The 22,971-nt window shown below is 42.8% G+C and overlaps 1 protein-coding gene across 1 annotated transcript in view; it reads right to left on the reverse strand.

Annotated features, from left to right (window-relative positions):
- Window positions 1–22,971, reverse strand: part of FAT3 (FAT atypical cadherin 3) — a gene marked incomplete at its 3' end in the record, with an annotated part of 712,901 nt that overhangs the window by 56,110 nt on the left and 633,820 nt on the right. The window contains exon 16 of the mRNA XM_082629104.1: window positions 2,488–2,881. Within this exon, the coding sequence (XP_082485230.1) occupies window positions 2,488–2,881 (394 nt within the window). The remainder of the gene's footprint in view (window positions 1–2,487; window positions 2,882–22,971) is intronic.

Raw genomic sequence — 22,971 nt, forward strand, 5'->3', positions numbered from 1 at the left:
AAAATGGGGAGCTTTAGATTTGATTAGGAAAAACTCTGGTCAGCAGTCCCACAATCATGGTAATATTTGTAACATCATTTCCTGCCAAGAGTTTGAGATATTCAGGAATTTGTTTACTTAATGCCCAGCTGAAAGCAACCCAGAGTCTGATTAATGCTGTCAGTTAAAACATTGCAATCCATCAGACACAATGCTGAAGAAGTCAGGTCTTTGCATGTTTCTGCAATAGCTTCTGAAGTTCCCTCAAGCAGCCTGAAAATCTCTGGCATTATTCACCCTCAGGCAATTTGGGAGGGGGGACTGGAGCAAGCATCCCCTATGAGCATCTCCCCAGGATTCCTCAAGTGGACCCAGGCAGACTGAGAATGAACCAAGATGTGTGGACGTGATTGTATGACCCCGTCCCTCGTCAGTAAGTATATACTTGCAGACTTAACCTAACTCTTAAACTGAATTAACCACTAAGGTGCCTCCCCTACTAATAAGGTGCTTTTCTAAAACTTTTATGGCACAAAGAGGACAAAGACCTCAGACAGTTCAGGATATAGTGATGTGACGGAAAAGGAAACACTTGGGAATCCGTTGCCAAATAGCAAGTGTGAGTTTAGTGTCTACAACTACAGAGCAGAGCTAATACCCATGGCACAGAGTTACTTAAATTAAGCAAGTAGAACAGGTGAAAGCAGCCAGGTGGGGGCACCTCCACGAGGGGCTCCTTGAGTGCTCTTTCCCTCCCATCCTAGCCCTTTCTGGTGGGCGACCCAGTCCTGCCTTCTGCCCTTGGTAGCTGGTCATTGTACCGTCTGCAGAGCAGTTCTCAAGGGCATTTACCTCTCTCTCTCACCTGGAAAACAGTCACTAGGACCAAGGTGAGTACATCACATCTGTTCTCTTTCCAGACAGGCAGGTTCTCAGGGAGCTAAGCCTGCCCTTCTACTTAAGGTGAGAAATAGAAGTCGTACCTAAAGCAAGAGCCTCTTTCTCTCCATAATTATGTTTTCTTAGCAAATACCACCCCTAGCGCTTTATTTTGCATCCCAACCTCGTTATCCAGAGCCAGATTTAAACAGTACTCAACCATTTCCCCATGGTATTCATATACAATGGCCATAACTAGACATGCTAAGGCTAACACATATTTAAATGAGGAAAATCCCCATACATTTTAATTTGAAGTAATGCACTTAATAAACAGGGTTACTGCTGGGAGAAGCTGCTGCTGCCATCCTTCCATTAATGTTTCCACCCTCCTATACTAAGGCAGGGACTCATGTCCTGCAATTTTTGCACCCCCATGGCATAGCAGTGCTATATAGAGGTTAGAACATGTATTCCAGAGTCAGGCAGATCTGACTTCAAATCCTGGATCCCTACACCACCCACAACTTACTCACATTGGAAAAATTAACCTCTCTGAAGTTGATTTTCTCATACAGAAAATGGGAGAAATAACCAATGACTTAATAGGAATCTGGTGTATCTGCCATGTTAAATGAACATTGCTAATTGCGATAGTTTCTTGCTCATATTTCTTGGATTATCCAACAGGAAACAGACCTCCTTTGCCCTCTTGCTCAACAAGTACATATTCCTTGAGTGATGACGGAATTATGTCCAGTGGCCAGAAGGTATGAGGGACTCACCTTTCTTATCTGTGAAATGGGGCTGCCTTGCTTATTCATAGGGGGATAGGTAAACAAATAAGAATATCCATGAAAGAGCTTTGAAAATATTAATATAAACACTTTGAAAACGCAAGGGTGAGTATGTTTACTTTTCAAAGAATAGCCAAACTTTTTTCTGAATTATCCTCTTCATTTACTCAAAACAGCTTTAATAGTTATTAACTCCCCAAGGAAGAGAAAGCCCTAGGGTTCTCTTTGTTCTCTTGGTTTCTTTCTAGACATCTCTTCCCCAGGAGATGCCACACCCTCCCGCAGAGTCAAACTCTGCGGGGAGGGTGTGGAATCTCTTCCAGCAGGACGGTGTGCTGGGTTTAGAAGGTCTGAAGGTCACCGTGCAGATCACTCATTAACGTCTGCCTTGGTAGGTGACCAGAGAGTGGCAACCTGAGTGTGGACAGTGGCAACTGGAGGCTAATCCCCAAGAGCTGTTCCAACACAGAAATATAGGACCCAAGTAACAAAAGCAAGCAAACAGAAAAGAGAGAGAAACAAACAGACTCTGAGGCTCCATCTGTAAATACTATCTCCCCATCTTGAACCACATGACTGTTCCCAAGCTTGCCAATCTGAAAAATCCTGGAGCCAACCTAGGGGCCAAGTATTTGCCCAGTGAGCCCACAGCAAGGAGCTGAAACTTAGCAGGGGGCATCCTTGGAACAGAGTGTCAGAGGGCACTCGGGGGTCGGCATGCAGGTCCTGATCTGAGAAGACTTGTTTCCACCAAGAAGGGCGGTTGATTAGAGGGTTAGGAGGAGAACCAGGGTATGGTGAAGACTTAGATTCTAAGTTGGTTGCTGTTTACCCACCTGTCTTTGGGTTGATCCTAAATTTCCCTTGCTCATTTCCAGACCGGATGAGGTATGTAATCTCGGCATTTGTGCCTATATCTTTGCTGGTGGCAAAAACAACAAGGACTTGGGTGCCAGGGGAGGTGTCCTCAGGCACCGTCACCAGGTAGTCCCTCCTCTCAAACACGGGGGGGTTGTCGTTAATGTCCAGGACAGTGATGGTGACAGTGGCCAGAGAGGACAGGGCCTGTCCGGGGCTCTGGTCGGTGGCCTGCACGCTGATGCTATAGGAGGACTGTTGTTCTCGGTCCAGCGGCTGCTCCAGGATGATGATGCCAGAAGAGCTGTCGATGGAGAAGAACCCATTGGCCGAGTCGGCCAGGGAGTACACGACCTTCCTGTTGGTGCCTGTGGGAGACACGAGAGCGTGAGCGGAGAGGGACGCAGCCGGATGCTCTCTGCACTAGAAGACTGTGGCTTTGATGACTGTCTAAGGGCCACACAAAGAAAAATGGTAACTATGGAAACCAATGGCTTTGATCTTACGACGACTTCAGTTTATAACAAATATACAACTGAACCAAATGGTAAAGAAACGGAAAATATTTGTAACAAATATCAGAAATAGTTGGATCTAAAGCAAAACATTTTGCATGCATGTGTCACGTTTTTATGAGTCCTTACTTCAATGTTTTCAAATAACTGACCAACTGTCTTGATCATGTTAGAGAAACTGACTTCAATTCTTCTGGCTCGTGCGGCTTGGACAAGTTACAGTCTTTCTTACCTGGCTAGGCCACAAGTAAGATGAAAAATGCGTTGAAAACAGTAAAGAACTTATAACCTATTATTATTCAAGCCCTCAAGCAATTTCTTCATATCTTTATAACCTCCATCTGAAACTGTTATCCTGAGGATTACTCTTCATCTCCTAAAAAACAATCCAGCAACTTAATAAAAAAAGAAATAGTTGGATTTTCTTAATATATTAAAGAACTCCATGCATCCTTAAGAAAAACTCTAAGATGCCAATAGGTATAAGGGTCAAGATGTGCCACAGAAAGAGAAAGACAAGTTAATTAATTAATTCGATAAATTTTTATCTAGACTCTATCAGGCACTATTCCAAAGGCTAGAGATTCTCATAATGGACAAGAGACAAACATTTCCTGAGGGAAATTTTTACTTTCTGGTGAGAGTAAATAAGAAATGAACAAGAACAAAGAATCAGTAAAATACATGGTATGTTAGGGAGTAAAAAGGGAGAAAAATGAAGCCATAATGTGGGGGGGAATCGTGGGTGCTGGGGGGAGAGGGAGTTTGGGAGCTGGGGAGAAGGGTGGTCCTTTAATACAGGTGGTTGGAAGTCTGGCATTTGAGTGAAGACCTGAAGGAGGGGAGGGAGTGAGCAGTGCAGAAATCTGAGGAAGAACACCGCAGGCAGAGGGACCCAGGCAAGCCTGGGGTGGGAGTCGAGCTCGTGTTTGAGGAGCACAGGGGAGAGGACCAGTGTGAGCAGAGTGAAGAAGAGAGATGCAGGAGATGAGAGCAGGGTGGTGATGCACTGGGGAGCAGATCGCCCGGAGGGGTGGTGGTTGGTGGTAGTTGGGAAGCACTGGAGGGCTCTAAGGAGGGAAGTCACACGATATGAATTAGGTATTAACAGGATCGCTCAGGCAGCTGATTATGAACAGAACAGCAAGACAGGAAGCAGAGGCCCACTGTCAGTCTCCTGCAGGAAGAAAGGTGTGCAATAAGGGCAGCTGGAATGGACGGTGGTGTTAGAAGGGGTGAGAGGTGGTTGGGTTCCAGATGTACTCTGAACACGTAGGTGTGAGAGGTGAGGGGCCCTAAATGTATTCTGAACTTGGAGGTGGTGAGAATAGATCGATTTCTCACCATGGAGCTGGCAGGATGTGGGATGTGAACGAAAGAGAAGATCCCAGAATGACTCTTAGGTTTGGCCCCGAGCGACTGAAAAGAGGGAGTTATCATCAGCTGCCATGGAGAGGACTGACTACGGGAAGACTATAGGATTTGGATGAAGATCATGGGCCCTGTTTTGCATCGATTAAGTGTGAGATGGACATTTTATATTTAAGTGGAGATTCAAGTAGGAAGTTAGCAGAGGAGGCTGGAGATCAGAGGAGAGGTCCAAACTGGAGTTACATTTTTGAGGGTCTTCAGCATTCAGAGAGCCAGCAGAACCATAAGAATGGATGCGGTCATAAGGGAATATAAAGGGAAAAAAGAAATACAGTGGCCAGTAAGCCTAGAGCACCCCATCAAAGGAGGGAGAGGATCTAGTCAGAGGGTGGTCTCCAGTTCCATGACTTAAAGAAATGCATGTAGTTATCAAAATACCATTTTACCTTAATATATACTAAAGCTAAAACCTACCAACCAGGAAATGTTCATTAACAACCAACAAATCAGTGAATGATGATTGGATCAACTTCCGATTCTGAAGATTGATTTAACTGTTTTCATCCAAGGAGCTCAGCACTTCAAAATGGTTTATAAACCTCAAATTCACTAGGAGTTACAGTTTATAAGAAAGAAAACATAACAACTTCATAGGCTGAAAAGCATCATGTTGATCCTAAACGCTCTTAATGAAGACAGTCATTAGTCATGACTTTAGCTATGACAACTACCTGAAAATGTCTTTTGCGAATCATGGACCCCTAGAATATAAGCTCTTCCAGGGAGGGCCTATGCACTGTCGTTTTCTACTATACCATCTCACCATGGGGACAGGCCTTTGGCAGTAATAAGAGTTAAACATTTTACTCCCTCAATGTACAGTTTCTCTTAATCCAAAATTCCAAGCAAACCAATAAAATCATGTATCTGGAGGGAATGACAGAAATTGCATTATGTGGCTTTAACCAGAAGGTCAACATTGAGAGTTTGTTCATGGTTCTATTCCAGAGAGTCCATTTTTTCCAAAGTTTCATCATTTACTTCTATTTCTCTTTCAAAACAACCACCCGGTCATATATAAACATCAACCTCTGATTTTATTGGTGCTGGGATGAAAAACAAGAAGTCTTTGCTCTTTCCTTGCTGCCCCTTGCAATAAGGCCCCAAAGCAGGTGTTTTTTTTTGTTTTGTTTTGTTTTTTTGTTTGTGGTACATGGGCCTCTCACTGTTGTGGCCTCTCCCGTTGCGGAGCACAGGCTCCGGACGCGCAGACTCAGCGGCCATGGCTCACGGGCCTAACCGCTCCGCGGCATGTGGGATCTTCCCAGACCAGGGCTCGAACCCGTGTCCCCTGCATCGGCAGGCGGACTCTCAACCACTGCGCCACCAGGGAAGCCCAAAGCAGGTGTTTTAGGGTTGCTTTCTGGCTACTTTTACAGGTGGCTGCAAGATTAAACTTTTCAACATAAATTCCTGGGGTGAATACATGGAGGATCGCGGAGGTGATCAAGCTTGCACCTGAAAAACAATAACCCTGCCTGGGTGTCGGAGCTGACTGACTGTGTGCCCTGGAAACTGCCTTGACTGACCGCATAGTGTCAGGACACCTCTCAAAGGCACAAAAATGTATTTATGGGAACACATCAGTGATTGACATAAATACACCACATGGGTTTTCAAATCACACACACACACACACACACACACACACACACAGACACAGACACACATTCCCTGGGGATTGACTCCCAGCCCCAGCATATGGAAGAGCACTCTTACCAACAATAAGATGGGGCAGGAAGTTCATGCAGGATCTTTCATCTGAGCATCTGCTGACAACACCCACTTCACTGATGCATAAACCAAGGGCTGAGGGATTTCCCTGGTGCCACTAGCCTATGTAGGTAAGCAGGCGGGACAAAGTCCTATTTTCAGGAGATGTGCTCCTGGATAAGCTTCCTCTTCAGGCTTGAAGATCATGTAGGAAGAAGGCCATTTCTGACCCTGTTCTGAAAGCCATAGTGCTCCAACCCGCTGAGTTAGGAGAGGTAGGGGCTGGGTTTGCACACTGCCGCTCTCTGTGGCAGCAAGGCCTGAAGGGAAGGTGCTTTTCATGACTGCCTGTGTTTCCTTCACTGGGACAGATAGCTGAAATCTAATTTAAAATATTGCCTGTGTTCCCAGTCTGCAGATTTCTCTCCCAGCCCTATTCAGAGGCCCTTGGCTTTGCTCAGACCCCCAAGCAGGAGAGGCCGTATTTTTCCGAGCTTCCAGCTCAGCCGGGCTAGCCCTGTTATTGGAACCCTGCATTTACAAGGCTGACATTGATCAGCCACACAAAGACCACGGCTCCCCTCCAGGTAGGTTCTGTTCCTTTAAAGCTTAGGGACAGGGATTTTCTGCTTTATCACAGCATAAAACCAACCCCAACAAGTTGCTGGCCCAAACTGCTCCCACTCCCCGTATATTTTGCTTCTGACAGTATCTTGCGCATTCACACCAGGAGGAACAGGGAGATTTACTGTTTACCTCTCCTTTCTGTTACCAGTCAGACGTTATATGAAAGTAAGACTAGAAAAGGTTGGGGCAGGGTGGGCACCCAAACCAACAAACCTGCTAAGTGGTATCTTTTGTGATTTGGTAGTTCTGAAGAAAAGAGCAGGATATATTTTTGGAATGTATCTAAACGCCAATTTAGACACAATTGCAACAGATTTCAGTGGTTTCTAGAAATCAAATCAGATGCATAAATGCCAACGTGCAGGCAATACTTCTAGTGGAGCACTCGGGTCTTTTGCTGTATTACCAGGCAATGGGGGCTGTCTTTGTTAAATGAATGCGGGTCCCGTCACTAAAGTGGAAACTTTCTATCCAAGGGCGTTTGATAAATGCCATCCTTCAAATCAACAGCTTTTCACTACGTACCCGGCAGAAAAGATGAACCCGAGCAGAAGACTTGCTTGCTAATTGGTCTAATGCTATCACTGCATGTCACGACGTGTTACATTAAGGTATAACATTAATCCATCATTTTGCGTCTGTGTTTTTAAGTACGTAATTCTCTTCTCCAATTTGCACTTAATTTAATGAGGACGGAGCTACTTAGCTTCTTAAGATGCTGAAATGCCAGACTACCTACCAAGAGAAGTATGATTTTCATTGCATGTGAAGCTTCTGCTCATTAACTGTGGCACATGGAGCAGGCAGGCCTTCAGAGGATTAAAATCAAGTAAACAGAGAACGCTTAAAATCCCGATTTGCTCAAAGGAAGTACCAGGTAGTGGCATTTTGTGGAGTGGGGTGAGAGGAAAGAAATAGCATGTACAAATTCCCAGAGAGAAGGCTATGAAATCCTGGGGTGGGTGGGTTGCCAGGGGCATCTATATTCCCTCCCTTGGAAGATTTCTAAGTGGAGGCTAGGTTCCTCTCAACTGGGCCAAATGAAAAAAGGGACTATTTGGGGAGCATGGACTGTACAGAAAAGTCAAAGTTTTAAATGCTTAGGAATGAAGGCAGTGTGGTGCAGTCTTGGAAGACAGGAGGTCTTGCTTGTAGCCCATGGGTTTCCCAAGTATACTCAAGTAGCGTAACCTCATTGGGTCTCAGGTGTCTTCATTTTTAAAATGATAGAACCTAGTACATTGAAGTGTAAGATGATCTTCCAGCACTGTGATTCATTTGCAAGTTAATTAACGGAGTTGGTTTCATTTTTATTTTCAAAGGGCTGACCCTCTCCTCCAACTGGCCATTAAGTTGCTGGACCTGGGCATAAATGGGCTGAGTCACCAAAGGAAAAATCACGTTCAACCCAGTGATGATGAGCTATTGGACTCTTCTGGATGGGATGAAAACTTAACACAGTAGTTTCATACCATTCAGTTACATGTTGAGAGTTCACACATACAGTTTACAGCAAGGTTTTTATACCTCAGCAAGAAATAACACCCACTGCTAGGATCATCCCCAAGGATCTCACCTAGTGTCAGAAGAACTCAGCGTGATACTTGAGATTGTTAGAGGTGTTAGATTCAGCACCAAAACCAAATGGCCAGAGCAGCCAACACTGCAAGTACACTGAGACTTTTTTTTACCTGGTCTTTAAAAATGTTTTCTCCCCTCCTTCTGAGATCAAGCTCCCTGGGCTTAAGGAACCTACAAGAGCTCTGCTCTTACTCAGGGGGCCTCATGTTGGCTGTTGCTTTGACTCTGTCAGGACAGGGCCATGTCTGTGACCTTCACACTCTATCCTCCAGTGCCTGCACAGGATCTGGCCTGTAGGCAGCACACAGAAAATGGGGGTTGTACTAAATTGCTGTAAACTGGCTTTTCTAAAGGGACTTGAATTTATACAGAATAGATATCTGGGGAAAAAGTAATCTGAAACAGTCTCAACAATCATACTCTAGAAATACTTTTAATTTTGGTTTTAATCATTTGCTTTCATATCAGCTTTATTGATATACTGAGGTGTCATAATTTATGTACAATAACCTGAACTCATTTTAAGTGTCTAGCTCATAAATTCTGAGAAATGTACATCTTCGTGGAACCACTATCCGCATTAAGATACAGAGCACTGCAATTGTCGCTTACAGTTCCTTCATGTCCCATCGCTGTCAGTCCCCCAGTCCCATGACCTAGGCAATCTAATAAGTTGTTCTGAACCAACACTTTCTCCTGCCTTCATGAATGTCTATTTATCAGTGCTTGAAATCCCACAAGTACATTTAGATTTCAGTCTTTAGGACCCAGGCGTGGTGATGAAGACACATTCTTATTTAAGCTATAAGGATTACCTTTTGAAGAAAAATGTTAAACAAAGCTTTGCTTCTTGAATATGTCATTGCATTCCTTTGCAATAGCCTTATCCTTAAAATATAGTGCTTTTGAGAAGCACAAGGGTTCTGTCTTTCTCACCAGAGATCCTGGCTATGACCCTCCCATTTGATAAGGATTTGTCAAGTGCCACTTGTTTGACTATTCCAGGCACCATGCTGAGGTGAAGTGGAGCCCAAAAGATGCTTCCCTAATTCTAGGAGCTTAGCAACTTGACAAGGAATTACATAAACTATTAACTATGTATTAAAGTAATGTCTTAGCTATCAGATAGTTTAGGGTTTCCTTCATATCTTCCAATCCTACCTGAACTGGAATGTTGAGTTCTTTTGATTCTACCTCTGAGAGACCTCTTGAATGTCTGTGGCCGGGACTCACAGTCAGGCAAGCCTCCACCTTCTCTCACCTACACTGTTGCAAGAGACCCCTAATTGCAAACTCGGACTCCATCCCTTCCTGGTTAAATTTAACCAGAGTTAAGTTCCTAAAACGCTGGGTCCAGTCCTGCCCCACCTGCTCAAGATAGTTACCGACTTCTCACTTCTTACAGCAAGAAGTAAAAATGATTGAGAATGGCTTTCCAGTCCTTTCCAGTCTGGTCCCAGCCCACACTCTCCAGGTCATTTCCTGCTCCACTTCCCTGTTGGGTGGTCTACTGCAGTCACTCCTGAAGACACATGCAGGCCTCTGCTCATGCTTTCCCTTCTACTCAGAACATCCTCTTCCCCGCCTTCACTTGTCAAAATCCTACATATTCTTTGCAGGGTCTCCTCTGGGACAGCATCCTTAACTCCCCCAGTTGCTCCCTTCCCTTTGCTTCCTTAACATCATTATTGCATTCTCATTAGTTATATTTATATCCTTTCTCCCACTAGATTAATGTATAGGCAGAAGGACCGTGTCTTTTTTTTTTTCCTTTCCACTTTACTTTTTCCCCCAGTTTTATTGAGATATAACTGACATATAGCCCTGTGTAAGTTTAAGGTGTACATAATGATGTGACTTACATATATCATGAAATGATTACCACAGTAAGTTTAGTGAATAGCCATCCTCTCAGGTAGATACAAAATTTTTTAAAAAAAGAAAAAAAATCTTTTCTTCGTGATGAGAACTCACATAGGATTTGCTCTCTTAACAACTTTCATATATCACATACAGCAGTGTTCATTATACTTATCATGTTGCACCTTACATCCCTAATACTTATTTATCTTATAACTATAACGGGAAGTTTGTACCTTTTGACTGCCTCCATCTGATACTCCCCACTCCCACCCCCTGCTAAGGGACTGTGTCTTATTATCTTTGTATCCTGGTTCTGAGTCCAGACCCTGGCACACAACAGGAGAGAATGAATGTTGAACTGCAGAAGGAACATCCAGGGGACCACAGCAAGCGTATGATGAGCCTGCTAACAGGACGAAGGTAGGGGTGGTGTGCACACTGGTGTTACACGCCCACCGCAAATGCATAGGCCAAAGAACTGAAGAGGCTCCAAACAGTGCGAAGTGGAGAAGTCAGGAATATTTAATACTAAAAATGTACATAAAACATTCATAGATTATATACAAAGCTATTGCTAAATAGATGTTCTCATTTGTGAAATAAACTAGCAACTACACAATTTTCCAAGAATAAGGACTGGCTGAATAAAACACAGTACATTCATATCACAGAATACTATATATATCATTACGTAAAAGTATAAAAGAGTATATAGTGACACAGAAATATGTTCGCAAGCCAGTGAAAAAAGCAGGTTACAAAACAGTATCTAGTTTAGCGGCCCATTTTTGTAAAGAACAAGGTGGAAGGGACTTCTATCAAAATGGTAACATTGGTTAGAATTGACTGTTTTTTTCTTTTTGTCTGTCCTTCCAGATTTTACACAGTGGACACAGATCATGTTTGTAATAAGTAAAAGAACTATTATAAAACTCATGTACATAGAAAATAATTCTTTAGTATCCCTCTTAGAGAGTAGTCAAATTTTCAGGTTATTTTCCAGGCCAGTTTATTTCTCAATATACATACTAGAAATAATTGTAGAAAAAGGTATTTTTATAAGATTCTTTTTCTGGATCTTTCCATTCTTCATTTTAGCTTCTGCTCAGAAAGGCACTGACTTTACTTAGAAAATCACTTTTTTTGGGTCAAAGTTCTTATTATAAAGTTATTTCAAGGGATACATTCTTAAAACTATTTAAGCAGTAGAAGAAAGTTGCAAGCCTCAAATTCTTCTCTCATTGTCTGTGGGAGGCAAATAAAATTCTATCACAGTGAAAGAGCTCAAACTGAACGTTCTTTTCTGTCTTTAAAATATGCCTTCAGATGATAGGAAATAAAGTAGAAAGTTGCCCTGAGGAGTTCCATGAAATTGCAATTACTTCTGAAGTCAGAAATGACTTTTAAATAGACTCTCTAATTATGTCTGCTTTAAGTGCCTTTTAAAAGTTTTTCATTGGGTGATAACTAATCCTGGCACACTCCCACATGCAAAATACCAACTCTGGGGGTCAGTAGTCCCTTTTGACTCTTTTTGAATAGTCAAAAAAAAAAAAAAAAGACAGAAGGTAGCACCAGCCACAGAGTAAGGGAGATCCTGAGTGTACCATAAACTTCTTGGGGACTTGTCAGTTGGGCTGGCACCGGCTCTGGCCACAAGATGTGAGTTCTCACAGAACATAAAAATGCAGGGGTCCTTGTGTGTGTGTGTCTGTGTGTGTGTGTGTGTTTCTGTTTATCCTTCATAAATTCATTTATTTATTTTTTTATTGGGGTATGGTTGTTTTACAATGTTGTGTTAGTTTCTGCTGTACAGCGAAGTGAATCAGCTATATGTATACATATATTGCCTCTTTTTTGGATTACTCAGCCATTAAAAGGAACGAAATTGGGTCATTTGTAGAGACGTGGATGGACCTAGAGTCTGTCATACAGAGTGAAGTAAGTCAGAAAGAGAAAAACAAATATCTTATATTAACACATATATGTGGAATCTAGGGACACTTGTTTAAAAAATGTTAACAAATGACTTATTTACAAAACAGAAACAGACTCACAGAGAAAACAAACTTATGGTTACCAAAGGAGGAGGCATTAACACATACACACTACTATATATAAAATAAACAACAAGGACCTACTGTATAGAACAGGGAACTGTATTCAATATTTTGTAATAACCTGTAATGGAAAAGAATATATATATATGTATAGACATATACATACATATACATATATATATATATGTATATATCTGAGTCACTTTGCTGCACACACCTGAAACAAACATAATATTGTAAATCAACTATTCTTCAATTACAAAAAAGAGTGAAGAAGTTCAATGCAGCCACAGCAGAACATTAAATCAAAATGGGGCCCTTCTAAACACGGGGCCCTGTACAGTTGCAAAGGCTGCACACCGATAAAGCTGGCCCCATTGCTGAGACTGCCTTCTGTGATCTCTCAAAAGTTGCAGCTCGGGCTTCCCTGGTGGCGCAGTGGCTGAGAGTCCGCCTGCCGATGCAGGAGACACGGGTTCGTGTCCCAGTCCGGGAAGATCCCACATGCCAAGGAGCGGCTGGGACCGTGAGCCATGGCCACTGAGCCTGCGCATCCGGAGCCTGTGCTCCGCAACGGGAGAGGCCACAACAGTGAGAGGCCCGTGTACCGCAAAAAAAAAAAAAAAAAAGTTGCATTTCATCAGGGTATAACTCTTTCAAGCATCTATGGCTTGGCCCTTTGCTAATTGGGATAGTCAATAGATAATAAATTTATTAATTTATTTTATAAATAAATCAATCCATCAACCATGTACTCAAAACTCCATCTCTATTGGGGCACAGAACTTCTATGCTGAACTGCTACTCAGCAGTAAAACTAAAAATGTTTCCTGGGTGGGTTGTTGACTCTGACCATTGGATCAATTCATTCATCCATCCAATAAATATTCACAGGACTTCTGCCGTATGGTAGGCACTGGGGATACAAAGAAGAGGGTCACAGCATCTCTACCCTCAAATGTCTCCTATTTCTCAGGAGACAAACATGTATATAGCTGATTGTTGGAGAGAGGTGGTCAGGGGAAGTTTCCCAGAGACGGAAACAACTGAATTGAACCATGAAGGAAAGACAGGAGTTGTCGGGAGTACCAAAGTGGGAAAGTGACAAGAAGAAAGGGCATTTTGGGCGATGGGAACATATGTGAAGTTAAGAAAAATGAAATTGCAAGGGGCACTCAGAGAAGGGTTAAGGGGTCAGTATTGCAAAATTACACATTTAGAAGGGCAGGTGCTGAAGCTGTCTGTTTTCGGAGCTGCTAGCAAATTACCAGAGCTGTTATAAACAATTATAGCTATAGTAAATGAAAAACTGGGCAGAAGTTAATGGATAAGTTAGCAGAGAGAGAAGAAGGAAGATCAGAAGGGGTGAGATGGAGAGGGTGTGTGGGTGGGAAGTGCTATGTAATACGGGAGAAGTTATTCCAAGAGCTCCCCACTGATGATGGACAACATAATTGCCCCCATCAAGGAGTCTTCACAAGGTGAAATGATAGCATGTATCCTGAAGCAGAGCTGATAAGCACACTCCACTGACCTTAACATACCCTGCAGAGGCACCAAGCCAAAGCTGGGGTCCTTGGATTCTGCACAAAATGCTCAGGGGTGACTGGAAATTCCTCCAGACATCTAACGCTCCCTTAAACCCATCCTGTGTACTGCTGTGTGTTGGATCAGGTTTGATTCAAAGGAGCAGCTCAGAAGGCTGTGACTAACCTGTGGCATCTATGGATGAGACAGCGTGTGTACGTGTGAATTCACGGGAGTGAGTCACAGAGATTAACTCTTAGAAATCAGAACTCCCTGCCTATAGGTGGCTGCTGAAACAGTTCACTAAGATACTCCTTTCTGAAAGGAATGTGCTGTTTTATTTGATAACTATTGTTTTGACCTCCCCCTGCTTGGAAGATTTTAAAAAGAGTAATAATAATAACTTATATGTGTCCAATGCAAAGACTCCTAAACCAGGCAAGACATCACAGTCAACTACAGAAAAAAAAAATGTATGTCCAGACCCATCTCAGACATCCTGAATCAGATTTTGGAGATGGAACCCTGGCCTGTATGTTTATTTTTAAAAACTCCCAAGGGGATTCTGGTGTACAGCCAGGGTTGACAACCAGTTTGTCTGATTTTTGTGTGTTATTTTATCTCTGCTGCTGCATTCTGGATTTGGGAGGGGGTAGTTCCTAGGGCCCTAATCAACTGAAGGCATCCTATTTTCTTGGGCATAGGGGAGGTCAGTCCATTTCCAAATTAAGCCCCGTGTGACAGAAATATTATCTCCAATGACTGGAGAGGGAAATTTCCAGCCTCTGAGATTTCTACACAAGGGAGCCCAGGCTCTGTGTGTAAAAACATCTGAGGAAGGAATCCACATATGTTCTAGACATGACGTTAGGGAATTTAGGTGGAATGTCTATTTAGTTCCCCCAACAACTTGGCAGTTCAGCAGATATGTATCGAGCATGTACTGGGTGGCTGGTGCCTTGCCTGCACTCGTGACTGGGCTGGTATGCCAGCCCTCCAGGAGCTCTGGAGAGAAAACAAGGAATTAATATATCATTTTTCCAGGGAGGAAGAGGAGTTCAGAGGGGCTGGGGAACTTATTTAAAGCCAGACAGTTAGTAAGGGTCGGAACTGGGATATTTAATCTGGTCTCATCCCAAAGCCCCTTTGTGATTCCCAAAGTGACAGGACAACGTGACCCAGAGGTGATGGGGTGTCACAGTCTGCCACGTAGCTGCATGTATTGCAGCAGACGTCCTGATGCTGGTGGAAGGTAAAGAAGTCAGGAAGGGTTTTATGGCACCCTGGAGCTCTTTACTCAGGACTATTATCCATTTTACAAACGCCTTGGGAGGGGGCACCAAGCCTTTTTGAACTTCAGTTTCTCCATCTGTCAGTGGGAGTATGAAGGTCTGTCCTAGCTGTAGCAAGATTACATGTGTAAGGGCTTGGGGCTCTTTGGAGAAAGGCTTCAAGCATGAGATTATCTTTTTTGATATCTACAACAGACAAAGGGCTTTGGCTACAATGTGCTCCAGAGAACGGCTCATGTCTCTGTCTTTAGGGGGATTATTTAGTTTTTACAAACATTTTAACAGTTTCTCAGCTGCCTTCAAAGATTTAATACTTCAGAAAATAGCAGGGCTTGAAAGTTAAGGGAATAAATCATAAGAGTTCTTAAAAAAAAAGAAAATAGCAGGGCTTTGGGGAAGGAAAAAAATATATTAAATCACTGATTTATGCAGCTTAGAGGTAATAATTTCTAAGGCGTTAAGGAAAGACATAGAATACATGATATTTAAGAGCACACAGGCTGACATCAGAATTGAATCCTTCTCAAAACATCTTCTGGAATATGTATGTTTATATATGTATAACTGAACCACTTTGCTGTACACCTGAAACTAACATAACATTGTAAATCAACTATATTTCAATAATTTTTTTTAATTTTAAAAATAAAATAAAATGTTCATCTCTGTCAGAAGAATTGATGAAGCTATTAAAAGCTATTAAAATATATTAAAAACCCCCCACAACATCTGGTAGAAATGACTAGAGAATAGAAAAGAGCATTGCACTGAGGTATCAGGGTACCCTCCTTTTAGATCCAGCTCTGCCACTAACGAAGTCATCTTTGGTAAGTCTCTTTATCTCTGAGCCCCAGTTCCCTTCTCAGAAAAGGAAGGGTTTTGACTGGATTTAGTCTCAGGTCCTTCCCAGCATAACATTCCAAGATCTATAAGGACTATGATTCACAGAAGAAGTAGGCCTAGTGCCCCAGGGAGAATCCATGAATCCAGGAGAACAGCAGCAAAGAGCAGCCAACAGCTGTTACGTCATCACTCACCCTGCCCACGTCATGGCAGCCATGTTCCCAGCTTGGCTGAGCCGCTTCTCCTGGAGGGAAGGCCCTGTTCTGATTGCCCCTGACCCACTTGAGCCCTTCTTCCCTCTGGGTAAAGCCTGTGAAAGGATAATGGCTATGATGGGGAATTCTTAAGGATTTGCGGGTAGAATTCAGGAGGTCCATGAACTTGCACTAGTGTATTAGTTCTCTACTGCTCCATGCCAAACCACCCCAGAACTTAGCAGCATGAAACAACAAATATTAATACCTCGTCCTTTCTGTGGGGCAGGAATGGCTTAGCTGGCTCTCTGTGGCTCAAGGTTTCTCATGAGGCTTCAGTCAAGCTGTTGGGCAGGGCTGCAGTTTCATCTGAAGGTTCCAGTGGACGCGGATGTGGGGTCCACTTTCAAGCTCACTCATGCAATCGTTGGTGGTCCCGAGTCCCTTGACATGTGGGCCCCTCACAGGGCTGCCTCACCATATCCTCGCTGTCTTCCCCAGAGTGAGTGATGCAAGAGAGAGTGAGAGGGAGTGCTTTGCCCAGAATTGTGTGCCCCACCAAATCCGAATGTTGAAGAGCTAACCCTTAATGTGACTGTATTTAGAGATAGGGCTTTTAGGAGATATTAAGGTTCAAGAGGTCATAAGGGTGGGGTCCTAACCCAACAAGATTGGTGGCCTATAAGAAGAGGAAGGCAGAGAGAGCTCTTTCCCTCTCTGCACACACCAAGGAAAGGTCATGTGAGCGCCCAGTGAGAAGGCAGCCACCTGTGAGCCAGGAACTGACCATGCTGGCACCCGGAGCTGACATCCAGCCTCCAGAACTGAGAACATTAGTTTCTGCTGTTTAAGCCCCTCAGTCTATGGTATTTTGTTATGGCAGCCCAGGCAGACTAATACAGAGAGCATGCCCAAGAGGGAAGTCACAGTCTTTCTGTAAGCTAATCTCAGAAGTGATATCAGCCATCACTTCTACCATATTCTATTCATTAGAAGTGAATCAGGAGTCAGTACGTCCAGTGGACTCTCGAGGAGAGAGATGGGAAGACCAAGAGGTAGGGGGGTGGTCGTTGGGGGTCATCTTAGAAGCTGCCTACCACCGAGGGAAAAATTTACATCTTTATTTTCATTAACCTCTAACTGGATTTAGCATAACATTCAATGGTAAATGTTGGCAACCGATCACTGTAGTATGAGCAGCAGCTGTGCTTTTGTGACCAACAGAAATCACAACTATTTTCATAATTTATAGTTGTGGCACATACCCCCCCTGCTTACCACTACTCCAAAATATAAAAGTTATGAGATCTACTGTGCTAGATCTTATTTAATGTATTAAGGCAGAACTTCATATTACTAGATAACAAGTTTAAAAAATATTTGGACCCCATTTCTTCTGTCACTTTTTGTATTTTATTTTATGAATTGTAAAACATTATCCTGAGACACAATCTGTAGGTATCACCAAACTGTCAAAGTACGGGTGGCACAAAAAGTTTAGGAATCCCTAAGCAAGTGGCTCTTCAAGTGCAGTCCTGGGACAGCAGCATTAATATCCCCTGGGAATTAGTCCAATTTCCAACAAGCTCTCAGGTGATACTCTTGGTCCAGGGACCACTTTTTGAGAACCACTGCCCTTGACTAAAATATAACTATTGATATCTATTAACCAAGCCTCCTTTGGTGCCACTAACTAGTTTTTCTTTCAGGGCAAGTTCACCCTTCAGAGTTTATTCATATGTTAAATAGAACAATAACAAAAATATCTGCCAACCTGCAGAAGTTGTTGTGAGAAGAGGAAATAATGTATCTGCAGTACTTGGCACGGTGCCTGGTATGTAGTAGAAGCTCACAAAGTAAATGTTGTTAGTCGTATTATGATTATTTTCATTTAAAATTCTTACCAATCCCCAGTCTTGCCTTTCGGGGCTTAAGAGTAGGAGAGAAGAGATATGCAAGCAGTTTCATGTAAGGAAAATCTTGAGATGCTGCTGGAGATTAGAGCAGGATATCCAGCTGCAAAGAGGGCAGATGTGGCTCAATGTAGTTCCCTCCTTTCTAGTCACTCTTGGGTGAGCCTCTCACTCACCCTTCAAGCTTGGCAAACCAAGCACTACTCCTGTCCTTCTAACATTATACTGATAGAAGAGGAAACAGTCTGAGGGAGACCAGTTACTAGCCGAAGGTCATGAAGCTTGCACACAGCACAGGGCACTAATCATCCAGGGCTTTCTACACACCCATGTGGCCTCTTGATCTCTGGTTACTAGGAGATGTGTCCCTTAAGGACATGGGATTAACCCCATGATATGCAGGGTCCAGAGGAGGCCAGGGGTGCTGGCTCAGCTGAGGTATGAGGCTGCCAAGAAGCTATCTACTTGGGAAGTCCTAAAAGAGAAAAATGGCAGGCCACCTGCATGCCTCCATTGTGGGATACATGGGTACCTCCAACTTCCTTCACAGACTCCACAGACTGACACTTCTCTCTGCCCCACACAGCCGGGTGCCAAAGGCTATGGAAAAGGAATGCTTCAGAATTTACCTCTTTTGTCAGGTGTGACATTTTTCTTTAGCTTTTGGGGCCCAGTGTAAAGGTAGCATATTCAGCTAAGTCCTTCCAAGAGTACATACTGAATGGATATTTGTTTTCCTCCATGAGACTAGAAGGTGATGATGAAAGACTTAAAATCAAACTCCATTACAGGGACCTCTATGAGACCAGAAGGGTGACGAGGGAATATTTAAAATCTAACACCATCCCAGGAGTTGAAGCTTTGGCCATCATATCTGAAGGTAAGGGAGAGCTCCAGTAGACAAATGTTTCTGACTCTGACAGACTGGTCTGAATGACCCTCCCTCAGACTTCATCCCAGGATGATGCAGGAAACAGCCAGCCCAGAGCACTCGACCCACATGCTTTTCTATCATCCTTCCAGCACTTTGTGGTGCACTTGCACTTAACTCATCTCTTAGCTGTTCTTCCTGAGTCTTTTTTCACGGCTCAACAAGTGGCAGCCACACAAGGCTAGGAATGTGTCAGAAGAGGCAAGAAACAACTGGAGAGATTCATTTAAAGTGGTTTGGTCAGAAAGATCTCTATTTAATAACCCTCAGTGGTTATTTTCGTGAACATTCCTCTCAGGTAAATAATTTCCTGCTCCTTCATGAGGAGCTACACGCTCAGAGCAAATGATGCTCTGAGATATTGGGCCAGCCCTTCATTCTGACAAGATCCATTCTCTGGAAAACCAAGTTCATTCCAGCTTCTGTCCCACGAGAGCACGCTTGGAGTCATGATGCCATCTATCTGCCTCGTGAAATATGCAGAAAATGAATCCCCAACATGGACTGCGAGCTTACATTACTACAGTGAATGACAGTGCAAAATTAAGGATGCTGAGGGCTGCTGGAAAACAAACACTTGGGTAAAAATGGAAAAATTCTGGGTATTCCCTGGTGGTCCAGAGGTTGGGACTCTGCACTTCCTGGTTGGGGAGCTAGGATCCCACAGGCTACGCGACGCAGTCAGAAAAAAAAAAATGGAAAAGTTCTGTCAAGAGATACGTGTTCTCTGTTTCTTTCCTGTTCTCTGTTAATATGAGGATCTAACTATTAACTTTAGAGGGAAAAGCATCATTCTGGAAGACTGAGAGAGAACTTCTCATCTTTTCTATTTATGTAATTCACTCTACTGGTTGGGTCTGTTCATTTCTATAATCCAGCACCTACAGAGCCCTCAGTGGGTGAGGAATTTCTCTTCCCCACTTCTTGGTGACTCCCTCTCATGTTGCCTTTAGCCCCTGAAACCAGCTCCCTTCCCTCACCTCACAGCGCCCAGCCCAGTTGCCGCCATGTTAGTCTCCTCTTACCACATGGAGATGTCTGAGGGTGGATGTGTGCCTCCTAACTGGGTTATCCTCAGCCATCTCCCTCTTAGTTTCTTCCTTTGAGTGTCAGGGTTTTTTTTTTTTTTTGCCCCTCTCCTTCCTTTGATTTCTAAGGTCAGGTGGTCTCTCGAAACTGCTGAGGCTCACCCTCCCTACTCATATGAGTAATGCTACCCGCTCCAGTCTAACTGGGACCTGCTGGGGCAGTTGTCCTTTCCTGCTTTCATCATTGTGGCAGAGACAACGAGTGCTCACCAAATACCCCATGGCCTCTCCTACATTCCCCAGCCTCTTCTGCCTACTTCTGGGCAAGGGAAAGTGACAGAGTGATGTGGGTCTCTCCCAGGCTGAGTTAGATAAAAGCCTGGGTGCCTCCTTCATCTCTCTCCTCTCCTGCTGCAGTGACCTTGGACACCAAAGGTCAAGAAGATTCTGTTGACAGGATGGAGGGACCAGATCTCCACGTCACTGAATGGACTCATGCTAACCTGCACTTCGGGGCAAGAATTAAACTTTTGCTGGACTAAGCCACTGATATTTTTAAAAAGTTACCTCAGTCTCGTCAAACCTATCTTGGCTAATAAAATCCTCACCTCTTTCTTTCTCTTTTGTTACTGGATCATTCCCCTCTTCTTGACCCAAGTTCAAGCCCCCACCCTTTTTTGTTTTTTAACGTCTTTATTGGAGTATAATTGCTTTACAATGGTCTGTTAGTTTCTGCTATATAACAAAGTGAATCAGCTATACATATACATATATCCCCATATCTCCTGCCTCTTGCATCTCCCTCCCTCACACCATCCCTATCTCACCCCTCTAGGTGGTCACAAAGCACCAAGCTAATCTCCCTGTGCTATGCGGCTGCTTCCCACTAGCTATCTATTTTACATTTGGTAGTGTATATATGTTCATGCCACTCTCTCACTTCGTCCCAGCTTACCCTTCCCCCTCCCCGTATTCTCAAGTCCATTCTCTAGTAGGTCTGCATCTTTATTCCCATCTTGCCCTTAGGTTCTTCATGAAGATATATATATATATATATATATATATATATATATATATATATATATATATATATATATATATATATTTAGATTCCATAGATATGTGTTAACATATGGTATTTGTTTTTCTCTTTCTGACTTACTTCACTCTGTATGACAGTCTCTAGGTCCATCCACCTCACTACAAATAACTCAATTTCATTCCTTTTTACGGCTGAGTAATATTCCATTGTATATATGTGCCACATCTTCTTTATCCATTCATCTGTCAATGGACACTTAGGTTGCTTCCATGTCCTGGCTATTGTAAATGGAGCTGCAATGAACATTTTGGTACGTGACTCTTTTTTGAATTGTGGTTTTCTCAGGGTATATGCCCAGTAGTGGGATTGCTGGGTTGTATGGTAGTTCTATTTTTAGTTTTTTAAGGAACGTCCATACTGTTCTCCATAGTGGCTGTATCAAATGACATTCCCACCCACAGTGCAACAGGGTTCCCTTTTCTCCACACGCCCTCCAGCATTTATTGTTTGTAGATTTTTTGATGATGGCCATTTGGACCAGTGTGAGGTGATACCTCTTTGTAGTTTTGATTTGCATTTCTCTGATGATTAGTGATGTTGAGCATTCTTTCATGCCTTTGTTGGCAATCTGTGTATCTTCTTTGGAGAAATATCTATTTAGGTCTTCTGCCCATTTTTGTATTGGGCTGTTTTTTTGATATTGAGCTGCATGAGCTCCTTGTATATTTTGGAGATTAATCCTTTGTCAGTTGCTTCATTAGCAAACATTTTCTCCCATTCTAGGGGTTGTCTTTTCGTCTTGTTTATGGCTTCCTTTGCTGTGCAAAAGCTATTAAGTTTCAGTAGGTCCCATTTGTTTATTATTGTTTTTATATTCATTTCTCTAGGAATTGGGTCAAAAAGGATCTTGCTGTGATTTATATCGTAGAGTGTTTTGTCTATGTTTTCCTCTAAGAGTTTTATAGTGCCTGGCCTTACATTTAGGTCTTTAATCCATTTTGAGTTTATTTTTGTGTATGGTGTTAGGGAGTGTTCTAATTTCATTCTTTTACATGTAGCTGTCCAGTTTTCTCAACACCAATTATTGAAGAGGCTGTCTTTTCTCCATTGTATATTCTTGCCTCCTTTATCAAAAATAAGGTGACCATATGAGCATGGTTTTATCTCTGGGTTTTCTATCCTGTTCCATTGATCTATATTTCTGTTTTTGTGCCAGTACCATACTGTCTTGATTACTGTAGCTTTGTAGTATAGTCTGAAGTCAGGGAGCCTGATTCCTCCAGCTCCATTTTTCTTTCTCAAGATTGCTTTGGCTATTGGAGGTCTTTCATGTTTCCATACAAATTGTGAAATTTCTTGTTCTACTTCTTTGAAAAATTCCATTGGTAGTTTGATAGGGATTGCATTGAATCTGTAGATTGCTTTGGGTAGTATAGTCATTTTCACAATGTTGATCCTTCCAATCCAAGAACATGGTATATCTCACCATCTGTTTGTATCATCTTTAATTTCTTTCATCAGTGTCTTATAGTTTTCTGCATACAGGTCTTTTGTCTCCCTAGGTAGGTTTATTCCTAGGTATTTTATTTTTTTTGTTGCAGTGGTAAATGGGAGTGTTTCCTTAATTTCTCTTTCAGATTTTTCATCATTAGTGTATAGGAGATTTCTGTGCATTAATTTTGTATCCTGCTACTTTACCAAATTCATTGATCAGTTCTAGTAGTTTTCTGGCAGCATCTTTAGGATTCTCTATGTATAGACAGTGTCATGTCCTCTGCAAACACTGACAGCTTTACTTCTTCTCTTCTGATTTGGATTCCTTTTATTTCTTTTTCTTCTCTGATGGCTGTGGCTAAAACTTGAAATACTATACTGAATAATAGTGGTGACAGTGGGCA

The sequence above is a fragment of the Mesoplodon mirus genome, assembly GCF_964341445.2.
Source record: "Mesoplodon mirus genome assembly, chromosome: 7".
NCBI classification, from domain to species: Eukaryota; Metazoa; Chordata; class Mammalia; order Artiodactyla; family Ziphiidae; genus Mesoplodon; species Mesoplodon mirus.